General features: G+C 39.7%; 2 protein-coding genes and 1 pseudogene across 2 annotated transcripts; 2 read left to right on the top strand and 1 right to left on the bottom strand.

Moving 5' to 3' along the window:
• LOC125220184 lies at nucleotides 1-5,517 on the bottom strand (annotated as a pseudogene).
• A 2,268-nt stretch (nucleotides 5,518-7,785) lies between these two features.
• Nucleotides 7,786-12,688, top strand: LOC125218797. The gene is made up of 7 exons (XM_048120570.1): nucleotides 7,786-7,873; nucleotides 8,633-10,441; nucleotides 10,524-10,578; nucleotides 10,929-11,077; nucleotides 11,575-11,661; nucleotides 12,136-12,264; nucleotides 12,360-12,688. The coding sequence occupies exons 1-7, from the start codon at nucleotides 7,805-7,807 to the stop codon at nucleotides 12,459-12,461; spliced, it is 2,400 nt and encodes a 799-aa protein (XP_047976527.1). The 5' UTR covers nucleotides 7,786-7,804; the 3' UTR covers nucleotides 12,462-12,688.
• A 1,288-nt stretch (nucleotides 12,689-13,976) lies between these two features.
• LOC125221480 (kinesin-like protein KIN-7C) lies at nucleotides 13,977-18,704 on the top strand. The gene is made up of 15 exons (XM_048123601.1): nucleotides 13,977-14,102; nucleotides 14,242-14,331; nucleotides 14,421-14,521; nucleotides 14,641-14,754; nucleotides 14,970-15,051; nucleotides 15,210-15,277; nucleotides 15,369-15,434; nucleotides 15,515-15,639; nucleotides 16,009-16,348; nucleotides 16,418-16,510; nucleotides 16,601-16,973; nucleotides 17,040-17,098; nucleotides 17,143-17,754; nucleotides 17,843-18,204; nucleotides 18,281-18,704. Exons 3-15 carry the CDS (start codon nucleotides 14,468-14,470, stop codon nucleotides 18,600-18,602), a joined length of 2,670 nt encoding a protein of 889 aa, XP_047979558.1. The 5' UTR covers nucleotides 13,977-14,102; nucleotides 14,242-14,331; nucleotides 14,421-14,467; the 3' UTR covers nucleotides 18,603-18,704.
• The last annotated feature ends 115 nt before the right edge of the window (nucleotides 18,705-18,819 follow it).

The raw sequence follows: 18,819 nt of genomic DNA on the forward strand, positions 1-18,819 counted from the left end.
TAATAAAATCATAATCTTAGATACCAACTGTACCAAAATTATAATAGAGTGAATATGGTAGGCATACTAAATTCCCACACAGCAAAGAAAAGTGTAATGGATTGATGATGTTGCCAAAATAATATGGATATGTAAAGACTGTAGCTATGAAACTCATACCTTTTTCTCTAATTTGTCTGAAGGTGAAGGTATCATGTGATTTGTGAATGAGAGCACATCAAGCCTGATCCCTCAGATCCAATCTCTGCAAGCTCACAGACAGCACAGATCTGTCCCTGTTGAGATGGAACGAATTGCGCAGTACAATATGGGCAGGTTACATATTTCTGGCCTCTGTAAATTGGGACGAATGTGGCCCCACATGCCACAAAAGGGCTTCTGAAGTCGTAGTTCAGTTCGGTAGCATCATGCATGCTCCTCGCGGCAGCAGCCTGCGCAACTTGCCGGGCCATTCTGTCTTGGTACTCGTCACCTGGCTTCGTCTCCAGAAGTCGCTGGGCAAAGTTGGCGGCGCTTCTTAGATTTTGTGCCTTGTAGCAAACACTCATGGCACTCAATAGAGCGAGTCTGGCGTGTTGTGGCTGGAGGTTACAGTGAGTGAAATAGGCAGCAAGCTCCTGCTGACGTACTGGATCGTCTTTCAGTTCTCTCCTCTTCAGTTCCATTTTTAGACCGAGAACGTATTCTTTGATGGTTATGACTAACTCCTTAACTTTGTCAACTTCTTTCATTGTTTCGACCACAATCAGCGGAATTGTGTGCATAATAGACATGAAATATCCAAGAGCATCAGAGAACTTTCCGTCAGTTGTAGCCATGTAGCCGTCCGTGACCTTTTCATCCAACCGAGAGAATTTGGTCGAGAGTGCAGGATGTCCTCCAACATTCGGACTGGCAACAGATGCCCCTGGTGCTGAGGTGTGATCAGGTAAATGAGTATGGCTGCCCATGCGAGGATCAGTATATTGTGTTCCCCGAGGTTGGATATTCCTTATTATCGAGTGTCCAGTGGTAGCCATGTAACCGCCCGTGGCCTTTCCATCCAATCGAGAGGAATTGGACGAGCGTGCAGGATGTCCTCCAACATTCGGACTGGCTGACTCACTCCTTTCCAGTGCAACAGATGTCACTGGTGCTGAGGTGCAATCAGGTAAATAAGTATGACTGCCCATGTGAAGATCAATAAATTGTGTTCTCAGAGGGGAGAAATTCCTTATTCCCAGTTGTCGATACAATAAGTGCATTGCTATCTCAAAGTTTCCAGCAGCTGCGTGTTCAGCAGCTAGAGATGATCTCTGGACCCAGAACTGGATCACAGGCATACCAGGGGAAGGGGCAACGAACACTGACGAACATGCATTACTATCTGCCTCTGGCATTTCTGGAGGCAGATCAAGATCTTCATGATCCCACCCACCTACCTTATCATTCCCTTCATGCTTAACCGCTTCCTCCGCTACCACGGCAATGTCTTCATTCTCCATGTCATCCACCTCACCAGTATCCAGAGCCCCTCCCAAATCAGCATCAAATGGATCTTCATAATCAGCATCTACTGCCTCTTCATAATCTTCATCAACCCCCATACCTGCCTCATCAAGCCCACCTTCAAATATGTCTTCACTAACCCTTAACAAAGGCCAATCTCCAGCACATAACACCGGACTTGGAGGTATCAGAAGTGAAGCTTTCTTCCCCTCTGGAAGAGAAGGAAGATTCTCCCCCAAATTAGAAGCAAGGCGCTCTGCAATATCATGGAGCCCATGGAGCGAAGCTGTGACATATGCAAGAGGCAAGTGACCTGCATTCTCCAGAATCTTGACGCGCTCATGCACATCACCAAGATAGAGTGCATCATGAAACTGGCCCATGACTTCATTCTTTACTTCAGCAATTTTCATCATTTTGGATAATTTTTCCAGATTACCAGTTATCAGGTAATGGAAAGACAATCTCTCAAAGTTCCTTGTCTTTTGGTATGCGTATTCAACTATCCCAGCATTACCCTGCCAAAGAGAATCGACACCAAGCCTGTACCAGTAATCTCTCTCATTAATTTTTTTGCCCAATTCAAGTGCTTTCTCAATATTACCACTTTTAAGGGCTAAGTTACAGCGAGATCTCTCAAAATGAAGAGCAGCTTGTGGGAAGCCCTTCTTCTTCAGATAAGCAATCATGGCCTGTCCACATAATGCAGAATTCATAATCATGCTCATAACTTGGTCATATCTCTTTCGCAGCAGGGATAGCTTAAAAATATATTCTGTAGAATCAATAATTATAGGACGGCATATCCCATCTCGGTCCAAGCAAAAGATCGTGTTACCATATATCTTTGTCACATACACTGGGGCATCAAGCGTCTTGATAATTCCACTTTCCCCATTAGGAAGGCAGTACTTGATGTGGGTCAAAGTTGTGTAGATGAAAGACTCCGTTATCATCCCAAGCTCCACTTTTAACACGTATAGTCTCATGAAGGTTGCAGCGCTGAACAAGGTTTTCATCCGCTAGAACAATTGTGTGTAAACCAAGTAAAGCAACACTCTTCAAATCCGGAGACCAAACCACGAATCTGACAACAAAAGATGTCTGAAGATTACCGAGTACAATCATTTGTAGCGGATCAAAGATGAATACTTCGTTCTCTGATCTGCACAGCAAATTTCCTTTGCCCGCACAGAAGATTGCATTAGTAGCAACGGGCAGAACACTTTTTTTCACTACATCATTTGTAAGGTTCTTGATCAAAACTTTGTTGGTGCTTCTCTCAAGCACGGCAAACCTATTTTGGGCAATGAAAACAGCTGAACCCCCAGTACCCTTTTTTGCATCTTGAACTGCATCACCTCTTCCATAGCTATCCTTGGTGATAATGTAGAGTTCATATGACCCCCCATCTGTGTCTGAACAGACCAAAACAGCACTTTCAGCAGGACTATAAGAAAGTATCCGAGGTGCTTGATTCAATTTATTAAAATCGGGTTGGCGTATAGGGATCAGTTGAGTATCTTTCTGAGTTGAATACTCAAAAACACATAAAAATCTGCCCTTGACATAGACCAGATAATTAGCACTGACAGAGAAGGCAGGCCGTTCTCTCTCTAATTTATAGACAATCATTCCACTGTCATGACCAGCAGCCAGAAGGTTCATCTCAGGATGGGCTGCAAGGATCCAGAACTTGTCATGCTTCTTTTCATATTTCATCAGGGCAGTTCCTTTAGTAGCATCCCAAACTCGAATGCTCTTGTCTTCGGAATTCGATACAATGATATTCTGCCTTGCATGGAACAGAACACACGACACATTGTTCATGTGGCCTTTCATTGTGTGAATCACCGTCTTATCTAAGAAATGTAAATGTGGAAGAAATCAGTTTTCCACAACTTATAAAAACAATACACTATAAGATGCCTCAGATAAGGAAATCCGTATATCCAGTTCCAGGCAAGGAATCAAAATAGCTAAATAAGAAAATTGAGCATACATTTCTCCAGTTCAGAAGAAATGAACTTTACCACAACGTTCAACTTCAGAATAAACTTCGCCTAAGGCTAAAACTATACCAAACTCCAAAACTAAATTTACCATTAATATTTTAAGCTATTTTAGATAGTATATGTTATGAACTAATGAAACACATGTAGAAGAACCCTTAACACACACATTAAAGCTACCAACTATCTTAGTGGGTTTTGGGACCCCTACCTGTATATTAAGAACTGAAAGCCTTAAATCAGAATACTCAACCAGGTAAATTTCAAGTCACTATTGTGGTTCATTGGGAGACAAGGACCCAAAACATTCTTTAGCGGGAAAAAAGGTCTACCCACCACCAGACTATGCGACTATGCAGTTGCAGAGAACACATACTTTAATCAGTGGTTCATCTAAATGCCAGCATTGATCATCCAATAAATACTAGAGTTAAAACATAAGGCCACCGAAATAAGGAATTTTGGTCAGCATACCTTTCATATGCCAGACATTAACTTTGCAATCATCTGCACAAGAAACAATCCATGGGAGAGTGGGATGAAAAGAAACCCAGGTAACCCCTCGAACATGACCTTCCAAGACATACTTGACAACAGCATCGACCCCTCCAGAGAAATCTGGATTCATTTGCGACAGTTCTAGAATGTCATCAGCAGGAGACACGGTGGATTTTTTCCTCAAGGCACCAATATCCCAAACACGGATGGTCTGATCCAAAGAGGCTGAAACAACAATATCTTCTTTGGGGTGAAATGAGGCACACATAACATAATGGCTGTGCCCATTCAACACTGAAATGCAAGTCCGAGACTGCCAGTTCCATATTCTGATTGTATGATCATCACTTGCACTGAGGATCCAGGGAGCTTCATGATGAAACTGAACTGTGCGAATGTAATCATGATGACCCAGGAGAGTAAATAGACACTTATGAAATTCGTAATTCCACACCTTGATTTTGAAATCATCACCTGGACGAACAGTTTTAAAGAAGTGATATAGCTTCTCAAATAAAGATAAAAGAACATTTTCCACAAAAGAATCAAATGTCTGATGCCTATAAAGAATAAGAAGTACACGCATGCCATAAGTGCTTCATAAGTTGGTATAGTCTTCATAGAAGAGTAAATTCACTTCAAGGAACAACGAGAATCATCCACCTTTCTAATAGCAAAAGAAGTCACATAAAAACCCAAAGCAGCTAAAATAAATGAATACTTATACATAGGACTGAGACAAGACATAAGGATAAAAACTGAAGTTCTCACAAGAGAATGCATTCGGACGTTGTCAAGTTTCCAGCTGCAACTGGCTGAGAAATGCTCTCTTAAGTTAAAACATGTCCGAAAACAAACTGGCTGAGAAACGCTTCCTTAAGTTAAAAGTAAAAACTTCTATAACTAGATCCTTAAATTTAATACCTCATCCTCAATTCTTCAAGATACACTCCAAAATTCGTAACACGTCTACATAGATTCTAAGTAACACTAGTTCATCCATTGGCACCTTCATTACCAGATCGAAACTCACCCGCAGAATATAGTTCTCTACCAAAATGTTAAAACAGATACTCCTGCACAAGTTGTCTCAATCAAAATTTTCAGTGATAGAAGCGTGTTTTTATTCACGGTGATGCTTGAACCAACAGCTCAATTCAAATCAACGATGCAAGCATTTTCCGATCGAATCAATCAAAATCAAACAGTCAAAAGCCACTGATCATGCGGATTAACAGTTCCGGCGTCAAACAACTAAAGCAAATTAGAACGAAAAGCACAAAAAAAAGAAAAAATTAGACCTCCAGAAACGAACAGCGGCTGAGATGTATGGAAATGAACGCTGCGAACGGGGCCATGGTGCTGGCGGAATTCACCAACGATAATGCCGTAGAGGTGATCCCACAGCTGGATGACGCCGGTGGTCATACTCACCGCGATCCATGGCCGCTTGCTGTGGAAGCACAATCCTTTCACTTTATTACTCTTAATCTCGAACTTCACCAACATTTGCCTGAGCTCTTCGTCTCCAAACTTCGAAAACGCGTTCAATTTCGAAAACCCTAGCTTTTTGATCGGAGAATTGAAATTAATCAGTGTATTGATTTCATTTTATGGCAGTTTTAATTCTGCAAATTTGAAAAGACGCGTGAGTTTCTGTATTTTGATAATACGGACAGGAGACGATGGCAATTCTGTAAATAATGAAATCAGAAACACGCGCCAAATCGGGTAATATTCTAATTTACAAGTGAATTCAATATAACTTGATTTGTCTATTTAAATATATTTTTAAAAAAAGTTTCGTAATATTAGATGTCAATGTCCCTTTTTAAAAAAAGGCCAATCTTTTGACAATATAGCATTGAGACAAGATTAAGAAGCAGTGTCTTATTTCTAATTAAGTGAAAGCTAAATTAGTCTAATCAAATTTAAATGTCCATAAATTATAATTTCGTTAATTTTGACTAAAATATCAATTTAGCCAACACACAATAAATAATAATATTGGACCATATTCTACGAATCTATGCCATATTCAAATAATCAAATATAGTTTCTTAGAAGATAGAACTCAAACCTCTAAAATAGGATTTATTTTGACACACAAAAAGAATAACTATTTACTCATTTTTGCATAATATGGTTCAGCTATAAAACACACCCATTCCATTTTTAATATTCTCATATAACCAATATAATTATAATCGTTAATATTGTTTCTTAATTAAAATTGTTGTCATTGTTGAAACCGTTAAATTGTTGCAATAAAAGTGAGACATTAATTTTACTCACAACACACTCAATGAAATTTATAACTGTAAAACTACAATCAAAGCCAAGTTCAACTTTTTTTACACTGCATTCATTATTATTTTATAGTACTTTAATATGTTTAAACTAATGTATACATATATCATGTTGTTACATAATAATCAATTGAATCCTATATATTTTTCACAATTAATATATTGAATCGCAGTTGATCTTCCATTGAATCTACATTGAAATATTATAATCATCAATCCAATTCAATTATTGAATATTGAATTGATCTTCGATTCATGTGTATTTAAATTGATTTTACTTGTAAGATCTTAATAAATTTCAGATTTTAATCAACAGTTTAAAAAATCAATTGATCTTACATATATGATTTAAGTTTTACTAAAGCATGATTTCATATATTGGTACGTGATTTATTCTGATTTTCTTTAATGACTAATATATCATGTGAATCAATTACTCATCACAACTCAGTCTACAATATTGTATCACACCTTAATAATATCACTCATTTTTTATATGATCATATAATATGACAATTTAATTATGTCATTCAAGAAAACATGTTAAAGAAAACATGTTTAATTATAAAAACATTTGTCGTAAAAATAAACAATAAAAGTAGAAGGGAACCGAGATTTCTCATGTTGTCTTTACATTTGCTCTATTCTTGTCCATCCTCTCCTTCTCCCTCTCGACCGTCGGACTTCTCCGGTCCCCCGTCTCTACCTATATCTCCCGCGCATACAGTAACCCTTACTTCCCCTATTTATTTTTCCTCCATTGTTATGGAGTTTAAATTCAACTTTTTTTTTCCCTGTGGAGAGATCATAGACAGATTTGGATAAGCGTCAATTTAACCACTTAGGTGACATAATTTCTATTGAATAGGTTTGTTTTTTTCTTTGAAAAAGAAAATGGTATGGGCAACCAGATTATTGCCTTTGGAGTCTGGACAATGAAAATTAACCGATATGTATCCTTACATCTCAATCTTAAGTGAGTAAGTTACTCTTCCTAATTTTTCTTTTGACCAAAATCAACCATTTCGTATATAATTATCAAGCAGGTGGCAATAATTATATCAGCCGAAAGTCAAAGGGAACGGTGCGGTCCATCGTCTTAAAGAGGGCTCGCATTGTTCCCATGCGAAATGCGGAACACCGAACCAGCGTTATTCCCATGTTTTCCACCCAACTCTAGCCATTTAGCAAACATCGAACAGGCCCTAAACATCGTTTCATTAATTCTTCATATTAAAAAATAAATCGATTAATTTGTGAAGGGGCAGTATTATAAACTTATAAAAGAAACGAACACAACCATAATCAGAGATTAATATGGAAATTAATCATTAGAATAGGATGAATTTGTAACTGAAGCCTCTTTAACATTTCTGTTTTTTCTAAATTTAAATTAAAATAAAATAAAATAAAAAATAAAGAAATCACAAAATCTGTTGTTTCCAACCTGGTGACGAACAAACTGAATTGCGCCGCATTCGAAAACAAGCTACAACAATGGGGGCCGTGGCTCCGCCTCTTCAATGGATTCCTGAAGACGACTTGCTCCTCAAAAATGCCATTGAGGTACATCTCCATCTTCCTCCAATTTCCACCCTTTTCGCTTCTCTACTTTACTTTTTTTTATCAAGCAAGTTAATTTATTGAATTTCGCCTCTCCCACAATGGATGCTGAATTTTTTCGTATTCTAGGTCCAATTCTTGAAAAGCCCTTTTGGCGGTTATGTTGAATTCGAGCTGTTTAGTGTGGAATTGAAAAAAGTGCTCTGTTTTGTGGAGTTCGGAATGTGCTCTGTTCCTGCGATTTTTTCCTTTATAGTAAATGTTGTTTTTCTGCAATGGAGTCTTTATTTGTGATGGCGTGCTTGGAAAGCTTTAGTTTTTGGTTTGGATGATTTTACACTTGGTGTTCTTGCATGGAAGCCAGAGGTTCAGTGTTTATTGCTTGGTGTTGATTCTCTTTGGCATGTGTTTCGTGTGATTATAGGTGAAATTGAGTAAAGAATAAGAAGAGCCTTTAGAGTTTAGTTTATTATCAGTTGGAAATGGATGGTGTAAGGATATGTGTTGTGAAAAGAGGAAGTTTTCTGTAATTTGTCATAGTTGATGAGTGTGAAGTTTTCCTTATGCTGTGGTTAAATTAAACATGGAAATTGTAGGAATCCACGTTTATTTAGTTATCCAAGATGGCTATTATCACAATCTGGAAAAAAATCTTTAAAGTGAGGATTAGCTTCCATAGTAAAGGATAATTTCCACCATGGTAAGTTTTGAACAAGCATATGTGACCAATGGTGAATGTTCTTTTTTTTTTGTTTACTCTAGGCTGGTGCTTCTTTGGAATCTCTAGCTAAAGGTGCTGTGCAATTTTCTCGGCGGTATACTGTACAGGAGCTGCAAGATCACTGGTTTTCTCTTCTCTATGATCCCAATGTTTCTGAAGAGGCATCAGAAAACATGATTGAGGCCGAACGTTTTGGGGTAATAAGTCAATTGCCACCTAATAAGTTTGGAGTAAAAGATGTAGCTTGCATTTCAGGGAAGAGAAAAGCTGAAAGTGTCCGAAAGTATTATTATGCCATGCGTAAAAGAATCCGTATTGAACCGGCAGATATGGGGGGAATCAGTCTTGCATCTGAGCCTGGTTATTCTAGCGTCAGAGATGGTAATGAACTCTTGTATGGAGATTGCGAAGTTGGGAATCCAGCTTCAAATATTCTGGGAGCTCAAGGCCCAGATTACAGCATTAGGCCTACTTCCTCAGCTGAATTTGGGCCGCATGCTGCTGAGGCAACTGGAAATGATCTCATGCCCTCTTTCGGTGGTGTTCTAAATCATGGGCGAGAAGATCTTGGTGGGGAATATGTGTCAAACAACCTTCTCTATACATATGAAGAGAATATCTCATTAACCGGGGATTGCAGTGAGATCCCTGGATTTGTCCAATCAAATGATTTGCCTCGTTCAGAACTTGGTGACCAGTCATTTCATAATTTTGAGTGTTCACCTCCTCTACCTCACATGCCTATTAGACATGGTTCCGAGGACATTTCTGCAGCGCACTCAAACCTCAAATTGGAAGCTCCGCTACCTTGTGATAGCATGATAGATATGGCTTCTAGCACACAAGAATACCTTGATGTGTTGTTTGACCTTTCTGACGACGAAGGGCTACTCTACATGGATAATGATGGAAATGAGGGTATAGGAAAGTCTTATCTTGATGGTTTGAGTTCACTTCTATTGGATTCTCCCTATCTGTGCGATTCATCTGGTTCAGGTCTAGGTGAGGCTTCAGTGGTTCCAGATGGACATTTAGTTGATACAGGTGATATACTTGATGGGGGTTCATATAAGGAGGACCTCTGTGATCAGAAGGAAGTTGCAGCTACTCAACTATCAGCCTCGCAATATACTATGAAAGTAGGTCCAGAATATCGTAATGGAGTCATTTGTTGCACATTAAATACCGAAGACCCAGATATTCCTAGCAATGATGATGTTTTTCTTCCCTATCGGTTTCCTTCTCCAACTAATTCCTCAGGGGCTCACTGGGCATTGCATGACCCTAGCTATCTAGGGTCCTCGTCACGTAAGAATTTCTCAAGCACTTCCAGTGCAAAAGGAGGACATCTTGCAATGAAAAACACCCAGAAAGATTCATTCCATCAGTCAGATGCGGGTTTAAGATGCCGAAAAGATCATGGAGTTAAATTCAAATTGCCTGAGAGTAGCATCCAGCACTCAACACGTAGAGAAGCTGGGAACAGTGACAGTTTGAATCATGCCAGTTTAGCAAATGTGAATGCCAACAATTTTGTCACTGGAGTTAAGGGAGGTCCCCCAGAGATGGTACATAGAAAGAATCTTGGTTTTAAGTCCCTTGGACCTTTCCAAGACAAGCATAAAAGTAGTTTGGATATTCATCAAAGCCTTCAAAATAATTCTGATGGCACTCGGAGTGGAATGGACAGCGTAGCTGAAATTCCAAATAATGGATCATCAAATGTCGACTTGATTTTCCAGCAAACGGATGCCCCAAAGGCAATTGATCACTCCCTACTTTCAGATCAGGAGGATATCTTATCTGAGAATGAATTTGGCGTGCCTTATTTTTCTGATGTAGAAGCAATGGTAAAACATCTGAAGGCTCGTAATTTGCTAATTTTCTACGTTTTGCTTGCATTAACTTCAGCCTCTACATTACGTCATGCAGATCCTAGACATGGATTTGAGCCAAGATGAATTTGATTTATACACCAATCCTGAAGGTATATATCTCCACTTTTCTACATGTTGACTTGTATTTATTCCAAACTCTCAGCCAAAGGGATGAACATAAATAATTGCACTTTTAAGTTGATTGTATTTTCATATTCCTAATCTAAATGAGTTGCTATGGGGTAGGTTCACAAGAGTTTCTTGCGGAAAGCTTAAATTTTAATTTTTCCATCTATCTAGTCTAAATCGTTACCAGAAAAGAACTTGGCTGGAACTCCTTTGCTATTTTGCTATTAGCCATTGTTTTATAGTATCCTACAGTTGTCTTATCTCTTGTGCTCTTATAGTAACTAAAGTGAGACTAGTGGTTCTCACATTTTGCACACTGAAACCCTTGCAGTTCAACGGTTTCAACTTGAAGAAACGAAGAGAACAATCATAAGGCTGGAGCAGGCAGCTAATGCTTTCACACACAGAGCCATTGTTAGTCATTTTGCATTTGCTGTGTTATATGGGCGTTTCTCCAGACATTGGATAAAGAAAACTGAGGTATGACCTCTCAGCCAAGTGCATGAGTTTTGGATCGAATTGATACTCACATCAGCCATTGCAAGCGGTTATATAATTAATTAGCCAGTAGATAACACTGCTGTATGCTTGGTATACTTAGCTCAAGCTCAACCTTATGATAAACAAGCCACTTGCAAACTTTGTAGTACTTGGCTAAGCTCGATTACACCCATGACCCAAGTCCATATTGAAGTCCTAACCATGATTTATTCATAAATTCGCATGCATCCTAACCATGACCCAAGTCAATTCTGCTCCTAAGCAAGACAAATTGAGTACATATAGAAGGCAGAAGTTTTTAGTTGTGATGACTGTAATACGAGCCTCACTAGGACAGGTGAAAAAGTTGGTAGATGATGATGGTTCTATAGCACATATAGAGTTAGTAGTACTGGAAATAATGTGAAGTTTGAGCTACTTTATATACAATTTCTTGTCTGAATTTTACTTTAAAAATGAAACATCGTGGCTTTCAGGTGTTACTGGGTAGGGCAACAGATGATGTGAAAGTTGACATTGACTTGGGAAGAGAAAAAAATGGTGGTAAAATTTCTCGAAGACAGGTATGCTAACCCCTAAACTTAAGTGATGTGAACAGTTAATCGTAATTGTAAGTTTTAGCATTTTCTTTTCTCGGTTTCATTGATCGGTACACCTTAAGCAAAATTGGCTCCCTTTCACCATGATTGTCAAAACTGATATATTTGTGGTATGATCTTTATTGGGTTTGGACATTCTGTGCTCCTGAATTTAAGATGAGGCCGAATGGAAGATAGGATGTCAGGCTAAGAGATGTAACTTTTCGGGGACAAGTAGGAATTATGAGCATTAAAATCTACGTTGCATATGCTATTTCTTAACTAATACAGCTCAGTATTTTGGACGTCTCACTGTCAACAGCCTGACACTGTTAACCATGTCTCGCCTTCAGATTATCAAAAAGACGAGAAAAGGAAAAAAGAGTCTAGGCTTATGTAAAGCCATGGCAGTATTACTGGATTAAGTTGACCGGGTTTTCTTTTCTTTGCATTGGTTAGGCTACGATGAAGATGGACGCGAATGGAACCTTCCATTTGAAGAACCTCGGAAGAACACCAATTTACGTGAATGGCAAAGATGTAGCCTCTGGACAGAGCCTAGGCCTTACTTCTGGCTGTCTCATTGAGGTACATATGTCACACTTAATCATCTTACACACGGGAAAGAATATGTTTTCCTGTTTCGTTAGAAGAACTTTCATATGCAATCCTCTAAATTCCAGGTGAGGGGACTGGCCTTTGTGTTTGAGACCAACCGTAAAATGATAAAGCAATACATCGATAGCCCTGCAGGACGGGTTTTAGAAGGTTATCAACATCGATGAGAAGCTGAACGAGACAATCATATGCAGGAAGGTGCTGGCTTTTTTTCCCCAACACTTTCTTGAATAGTTACATGTATAGAGAGAGTAGTCACCATTAGCTTTTTTCTTCTCTCATATCCCCAAATTTAGGGTGATTAGATCTATTTTGTGCTATGAGATTTTTTCTTACCTCTGTTACACAACCACATTTTTGAAGCAATTAGTGTATGCGACTTCCCATGGTTCAAGAACTGTCGATTTCGTTTCTAGACTGGCGGTTGAATCAGAACCGGCCCGTGGTCCTGGCCAGTTACACACCGTTGGTTCGATGGTCCACTTCCGGAATTTTTTTGTGTGTTTATGAGTCGCATTTTGCTGCATTGATAATGAATTAAAATACGAAAATAATATACCAACAAGAATTTACTAATTAGTAAAATTGAAGTATAATTGCACTGATAATGAATGAAAATTTACAAATTAAGTACAATTTTTAGACTAATAAGAAACTCCTAAAAAAAGCTAGATATTTAAAACTAAGTTAGAAAACTTAGACTCGAAACTATTGGGTATTTCCTAATATATAGGTGTGACGTTCGACTTGCTGGATTAGACAAGATTGAGTTCTATGAATATCACATAGCTCCGAGATAGAATTAATCTCAAATAATCACGAACCAATTCAATTTCGAACTATATTATGATAATTTAATCTTGAGCAAATATATACAATAATGATTATTTCTGTGATGCCTATCTATATCTTTAGCAAAGAAAATTTGTGTAGACAATGAAAGATTACATTTTGTCCGATGTTTTATGTGGACTGTCCGAATTTAGAGATTTTGCCGCGATTTACGATACCACCATTGTTTCTCAATCACAATCACAATCACAACCAAATACCTCTCTCTCCACATTCTCTCTTGTTTTGTGTATGTGTTTGTTTCTTCAACCCTACAATGGGTTAAAATTTCATCTTCCATATACCATCTTTAATTTCTCAGTTTAGAAAAACTTCAAGCCTCAATCAATCCACATTTTGATATTTATCTACATCAACATATATACATAAGGTCCACTTACTTTACCCATATTGCATGCATGCATCTTTTCTTGTTCATGAACATCGACATCTCTATGCACGCAACATCCACGAAAATCATGTAAATTGATCAAATTCCGACCAGTTTCATAAGGTTTAAAAACAAATTATCAAAATTTAATACATGTAGCCTCTATCAATCTTTTTCCCCGCGAATTGATCAGAATTTGACTAAACTTCACAATTTAAATTATTACTATACCATTAATTTCTTACTATGTATACATATGTATTGATGTAGATAAAGAAGTGGAGAACCTTAAAGTTGGGACATAAAGCCCCCTCTCTTTGTCAAAGAGAGAGGGCAGCTTGAAGTAGATTCTCTTCACGTGCATTTGAGCAAGAAAAAACACCAAAAAAAGAGTAGAAAATGGCATCGGCTTGTGGAGAAGAAAGAGATAATTCAAGTGCACATGAGGAGAAAATCTATGTTGCAGTTAGGGTTAGGCCTCTGAGTGATAGGGAAATCTCAAAGAATGATACGTCGGAATGGGAATGCATCAACAACACCACTATCGTATTCAAGAACACGCAACTTCCCAGTGCCTACGCCTTCAGTAAGCACTCCCACACTTTTTTTAGATCGAAATACGGAGATTACATTCGATAAATTTCAAAACTCTCAAAAAACACATAAAAGGGTAGAAAACAAGTTTATTACATGATGTGAATATTTGCATATTTTCTTACATGCAGATAGAGTTTTCGGGTTTAACGCTCCAACAAGACTTGTCTACGAGGAATCTGCGAAAAAGATTGCACTCTCTGTATTAAGTGGAATAAACTGTGAGTAGTTAAATATCCTCAAAATATGCATACATGTGTTGATGTTGATACACATCAAGCTCAAGAATGTTTGAATTTTTCATCTGCAGCAACTATCTTTGCATATGGGCAAACTGGCAGTGGAAAGACCTTCACCATGTGTGGAATCACAGAATGTGCAATTGCAGATATATATCAATACACGTACAAGGTTAATTATCTCTATCTCGATCATCGTGTTCCTATCACGAACGTGCATTTAAATTGTTTGGAAATGTAAATTCCGCCCACGGTTTACTGGCCTGATCACGTAACGATATATTTTTATAGAATCCCGACAGAAAGTTCGTTCTCAAATTTTCGGCCATGGAGATATATAATGAAGCAGTGAGAGATCTTCTCCAAACTGAAGCCAATTCTCTTAGACTCCTTGATGATCCAGAGGTGAATTCATTTTCCCTCAACGTTTTGATCCGTAACCAATAAAAAAAAAAAAACATCCGCATGCATGCAGATGGAGCTCCGCGCACTGAACCAGCCTAACAACGGACGGAGTTGGGTCTGGGCGCGGAGCTCCATCTTCACACATGCATGCGGACGTACGCACCGGAGATTGGTCGATTTTCACCAAACCATCCTTATTTGTTTCTCTACCACAGAGAGGGACGATAGTCGATAAGCTCACAGAGGTGACCTTAAAGGACGCGGCCCAGCTAAAAGGGCTGTTATCTGTCTGTCAAGGTAAGGAAGTAGTCACTTGTGCTACTAATCTTTGTTACAAACTCGTCGTGTAAGGCAACAAATGTGAGATCTTTTCTCGATTCAGACTAGTCTTTTGAGATGAGTTTTCCTGTTCTGCTGCTGATCAAACTTATATGGATCTCGCGTATTTTCTTCAGCTCAAAGGCGAATAGGCGAGACTAGCCTCAACGAACTCAGCTCTCGATCTCATCAGATACTGCGCTTGGTATATACATACATTCATACACACACAGCACACACTTGTTGAACAATTTATTTCTGTTATGATGTTGGGAGTTTTCATCAAAATTCTGCAGACTGTTGAAAGTGGAGCTGTTCAGCTCATGGGAGCACCGAGTTCGAGTACTTTAACAGCTTCAGTGGTAAGAAATTAATGTTTTAGTGATGAATTTGGAGTAACACAATGCATGGATCATAGAAAGTAATGTGTTTTTAATGATAGAATTTTGTTGATCTTGCTGGGAGTGAACGTGCTTCGCAAACGTTATCAGCCGGGACGCGACTCAAAGAAGGTGGCCACATAAACCGCAGTTTACTATCCCTCGGAACTGTTATTCGAAAGCTAAGGTGCGGTCGACACTCCACAAACTCGTGTTTTTTCGATTTAAAGAGTGTTTTGCTAGGCTTATTTCAAGAAATTTAGGCCATCCACACCCCCCACATTCTTAGTTGTTGGCTCGATTAGATACCACCGTTTCTGAAAAATTGAAACTTTTTTCTTTTTATCCGTTTCTTATACATAGAAACTTTCCACATTAGGAAACTTCGTTCTTCCTAATGAGACCGGTCTCATTTTCCACTAACACACTTTTTCATTTTATCTGTCCCTTACTTTACCAGATTTGCATTAAAACATGCGTTGTTTCAAAAGTTTCTATTATTAAGAAACGTCGGGAATACAAATTTTGAGACACACCTGGTCATTTTGTGATGCAGCAAAGGAAGAAACGGGCACATTCCATACCGAGACTCGAAGCTGACACGTATATTGCAGAACTCGTTGGGTGGCAACGCGAGGACGGCTATCATATGCACGATGAGCCCGGCTCAGAGCCACGTCGAGCAATCAAGAAACACGCTTCACTTTGCCAACTGCGCGAAGCAAGTACGCACAAACGCGCAAGTGAACGTCGTGATGTCGGAGAAAGCACTGGTGAAGCAGCTACAAAAGGAATTAGCTAGGATGGAGAATGAGCTGAAGAAGTTACATTCTCACCCCAACACTGGCCCAAATTCCACACCTGCACTCAAAGAGAAAGAACTTCTCATTCAAAAGGTAAACAATCATATACTCAAACTCTTAATCTATTTTGATTAACTACAGCAAGACTGTTCATTAATACAGATGGACAGAGAGATTAAAGAACTAACGAATCAACGTGATCTGGCTCAATCTCGAATGGAGAATATGCTGCAGCATCAAACATCCAGAGCTTGGGTTGGTGAAATGTGTTTTTATCTCTTTTCTCTAATAAAACTGATGTAGTATATGATTAAGAGGGTGTTTAGAAATTTATAACCTGTTGAGCAGAGTCATGACGGGGCTTCGTGGACGGATGAATATCCAGCGTCAGAAGCTTCCGAGTTTATGGATCCCCTGGGCTTTGATGTTGCATCGAGAGGGTCGCAGTTTGCAGAGAATAACGATGACCTCTTGTCGAGTACCATGTCGCCCAGAGTGTGCATCGATAAGTACTTTGGTCCGGATCCCTGCCAAGGATGGGAGAAGATGGCTCAAGCAGGCTTCAATAGTTCAGACAGGAGAAACTCCCTGTCAAGAAACTCGATTACGAGTACTACTTCCCCGCGCAAGGCCTCGTCTTCTCCACGCAATCTCTCATCTTCTCCACGCAATCACTTGGCAAATGCTTCCTCTCCACGCACCCGAGAGCGCCTCTCAGGTAGCAGCAGCAGTGGCTCATTTGTCCTGTTTCACTAACACTTGACTAATTTTCTTAACTGTATAGGGCGATCTCTTCCTTCGTCCGACTTCAATGCATCAGATTTCAGTCAAAAAACAGAAAGGGCACGAGAGCGCGTCTTAGGTAGTAGCAATCACTCTACCGCTAGGCCAACACACAATGCATCACGCTGACTGATTTTCTAACCTGTATAGGGAGACCTTCTGTTTCAGTAGACTTCAATACATCTGATCACAGTCCAAAAACAGAGAGAACGAAAAGCTGCGAAGCGATACTGGCATCGATCATGAACGGGCCAGGCCGAGAAGGGACTGAATCACCGTTTCTGGAGAAGATTTCTGGTAAAAAGACCCTGGCTGCTTTGCTCAGAGAGAACTCACGAAGACTGTCCGACGCGAAGATACAGTCTGTTAGTGAGTCTCTGGACAGACAGGACTCGGGGAGGTATTCCGATGTAAAGCTACATTTCATCAGTGATTCACTGTCCAGGGAGGACTCGTTCGGGCTTTCCGATTCAACGTCAGTTAGCGATTCTCTCTCCAGACAAAACTCCGGGATCTCTGATGGGAGAAAGCAATCTAACAGTGATGCTCAGTCCAGTGCAAGAAAACAGTCAAATGGTGCTGCTCTTTCCCAACAAAACTCCCGAGTTACAGCAAGAGGGAAATCTCTAAGCACGGAGAAGAGCATGGAGTTGCCACGTAAAGAGTACCCGGAGAATCAACAGGAGAAACCTAGGACAGTGAAGCAACAGGCTGTGGTAAGTCTCTCTCCCTCTCTCTCTCTCTCTCATGTCAATCATCTATGTATCATTAAATTTGATCCTCATGAGGGAATTTTGGTGGCAGGAAACGAACAAGGGACGGTCGGTGAGTAGTGCTGCAGAAGGCAAAGCTAAGAAGGAAAGAACAGAAGAAGTTGCAGCAGCAAAGAGCAAGAGGGAAAGGAGATTAAGTGGTGCTGAAGAGACTGCACCTGGAAAAGCTAAGAAGGACGAAAGTGGTGCGGATTGGAAGGTCCAGTTTGAGAGGAGGAAAAGGGAAATCATCGAGCTCTGGGACGCGTGCCACATCCCTCTTGTCCATAGGAGCTACTTTTACCTGCTATTCAAAGGAGACCCGTCGGATGCAGTGTACATGGAGGTAGAGCATCGCCGGCTTTCTTTCCTGAAAACAGGAAACAAAGATGCAAACGATGAGGTTCCATCAAGGTAAGAATAGATACATAAAAATAGTACTACTCTCTTAAACCAGTGAATACCTTGACACCAATGGCTCTTTCAACAGCCCAAAGGCTCTGCAACGTGAGCGCGAGATGCTGAGCAGGCGGATGCTGAAGAAGTTCACAACAAAGGAGAGGGAAGCTATATTCCAGAAGTGGGGCATAGAGGTGAAATCAAAACAGAGAAGGCTGCAGCTGTGCCGAAAGCTGTGGACTGATACCAACGACATGGATCACATCAACGAGAGCGCTGCAATCGTGGCCAAGCTGGCGGGGCTGAAGGAAGCAGGGGAAGCCCCCAAAGAAATGTTTGGCCTCAGCTTAGTACCCAAACAGACCAGCACCAAGTCATTTAGCTGGAGGCACCCCATTCCTTCCATCATCTGATAACACATTTACATACATCTCTACCATAAAATGGTTTTGTATTTTTTTTGTTAGATTTTTCAACTCCCATCAGTATGTACAATACATAGTTGAGATCCTAACACCACTACACAGTTATCAGGATCAATGTGAAATGATCCTATAATCGCTACACCACTCCTATCTCAGCTCGAAATTTGTCGAAATATGCATCACAACATTTTGTTTTTGGGTCATT

This window comes from Salvia hispanica, chromosome 4 (assembly GCF_023119035.1).
Source record: "Salvia hispanica cultivar TCC Black 2014 chromosome 4, UniMelb_Shisp_WGS_1.0, whole genome shotgun sequence".
Lineage (NCBI taxonomy): Eukaryota > Viridiplantae > Streptophyta > Magnoliopsida > Lamiales > Lamiaceae > Salvia > Salvia hispanica.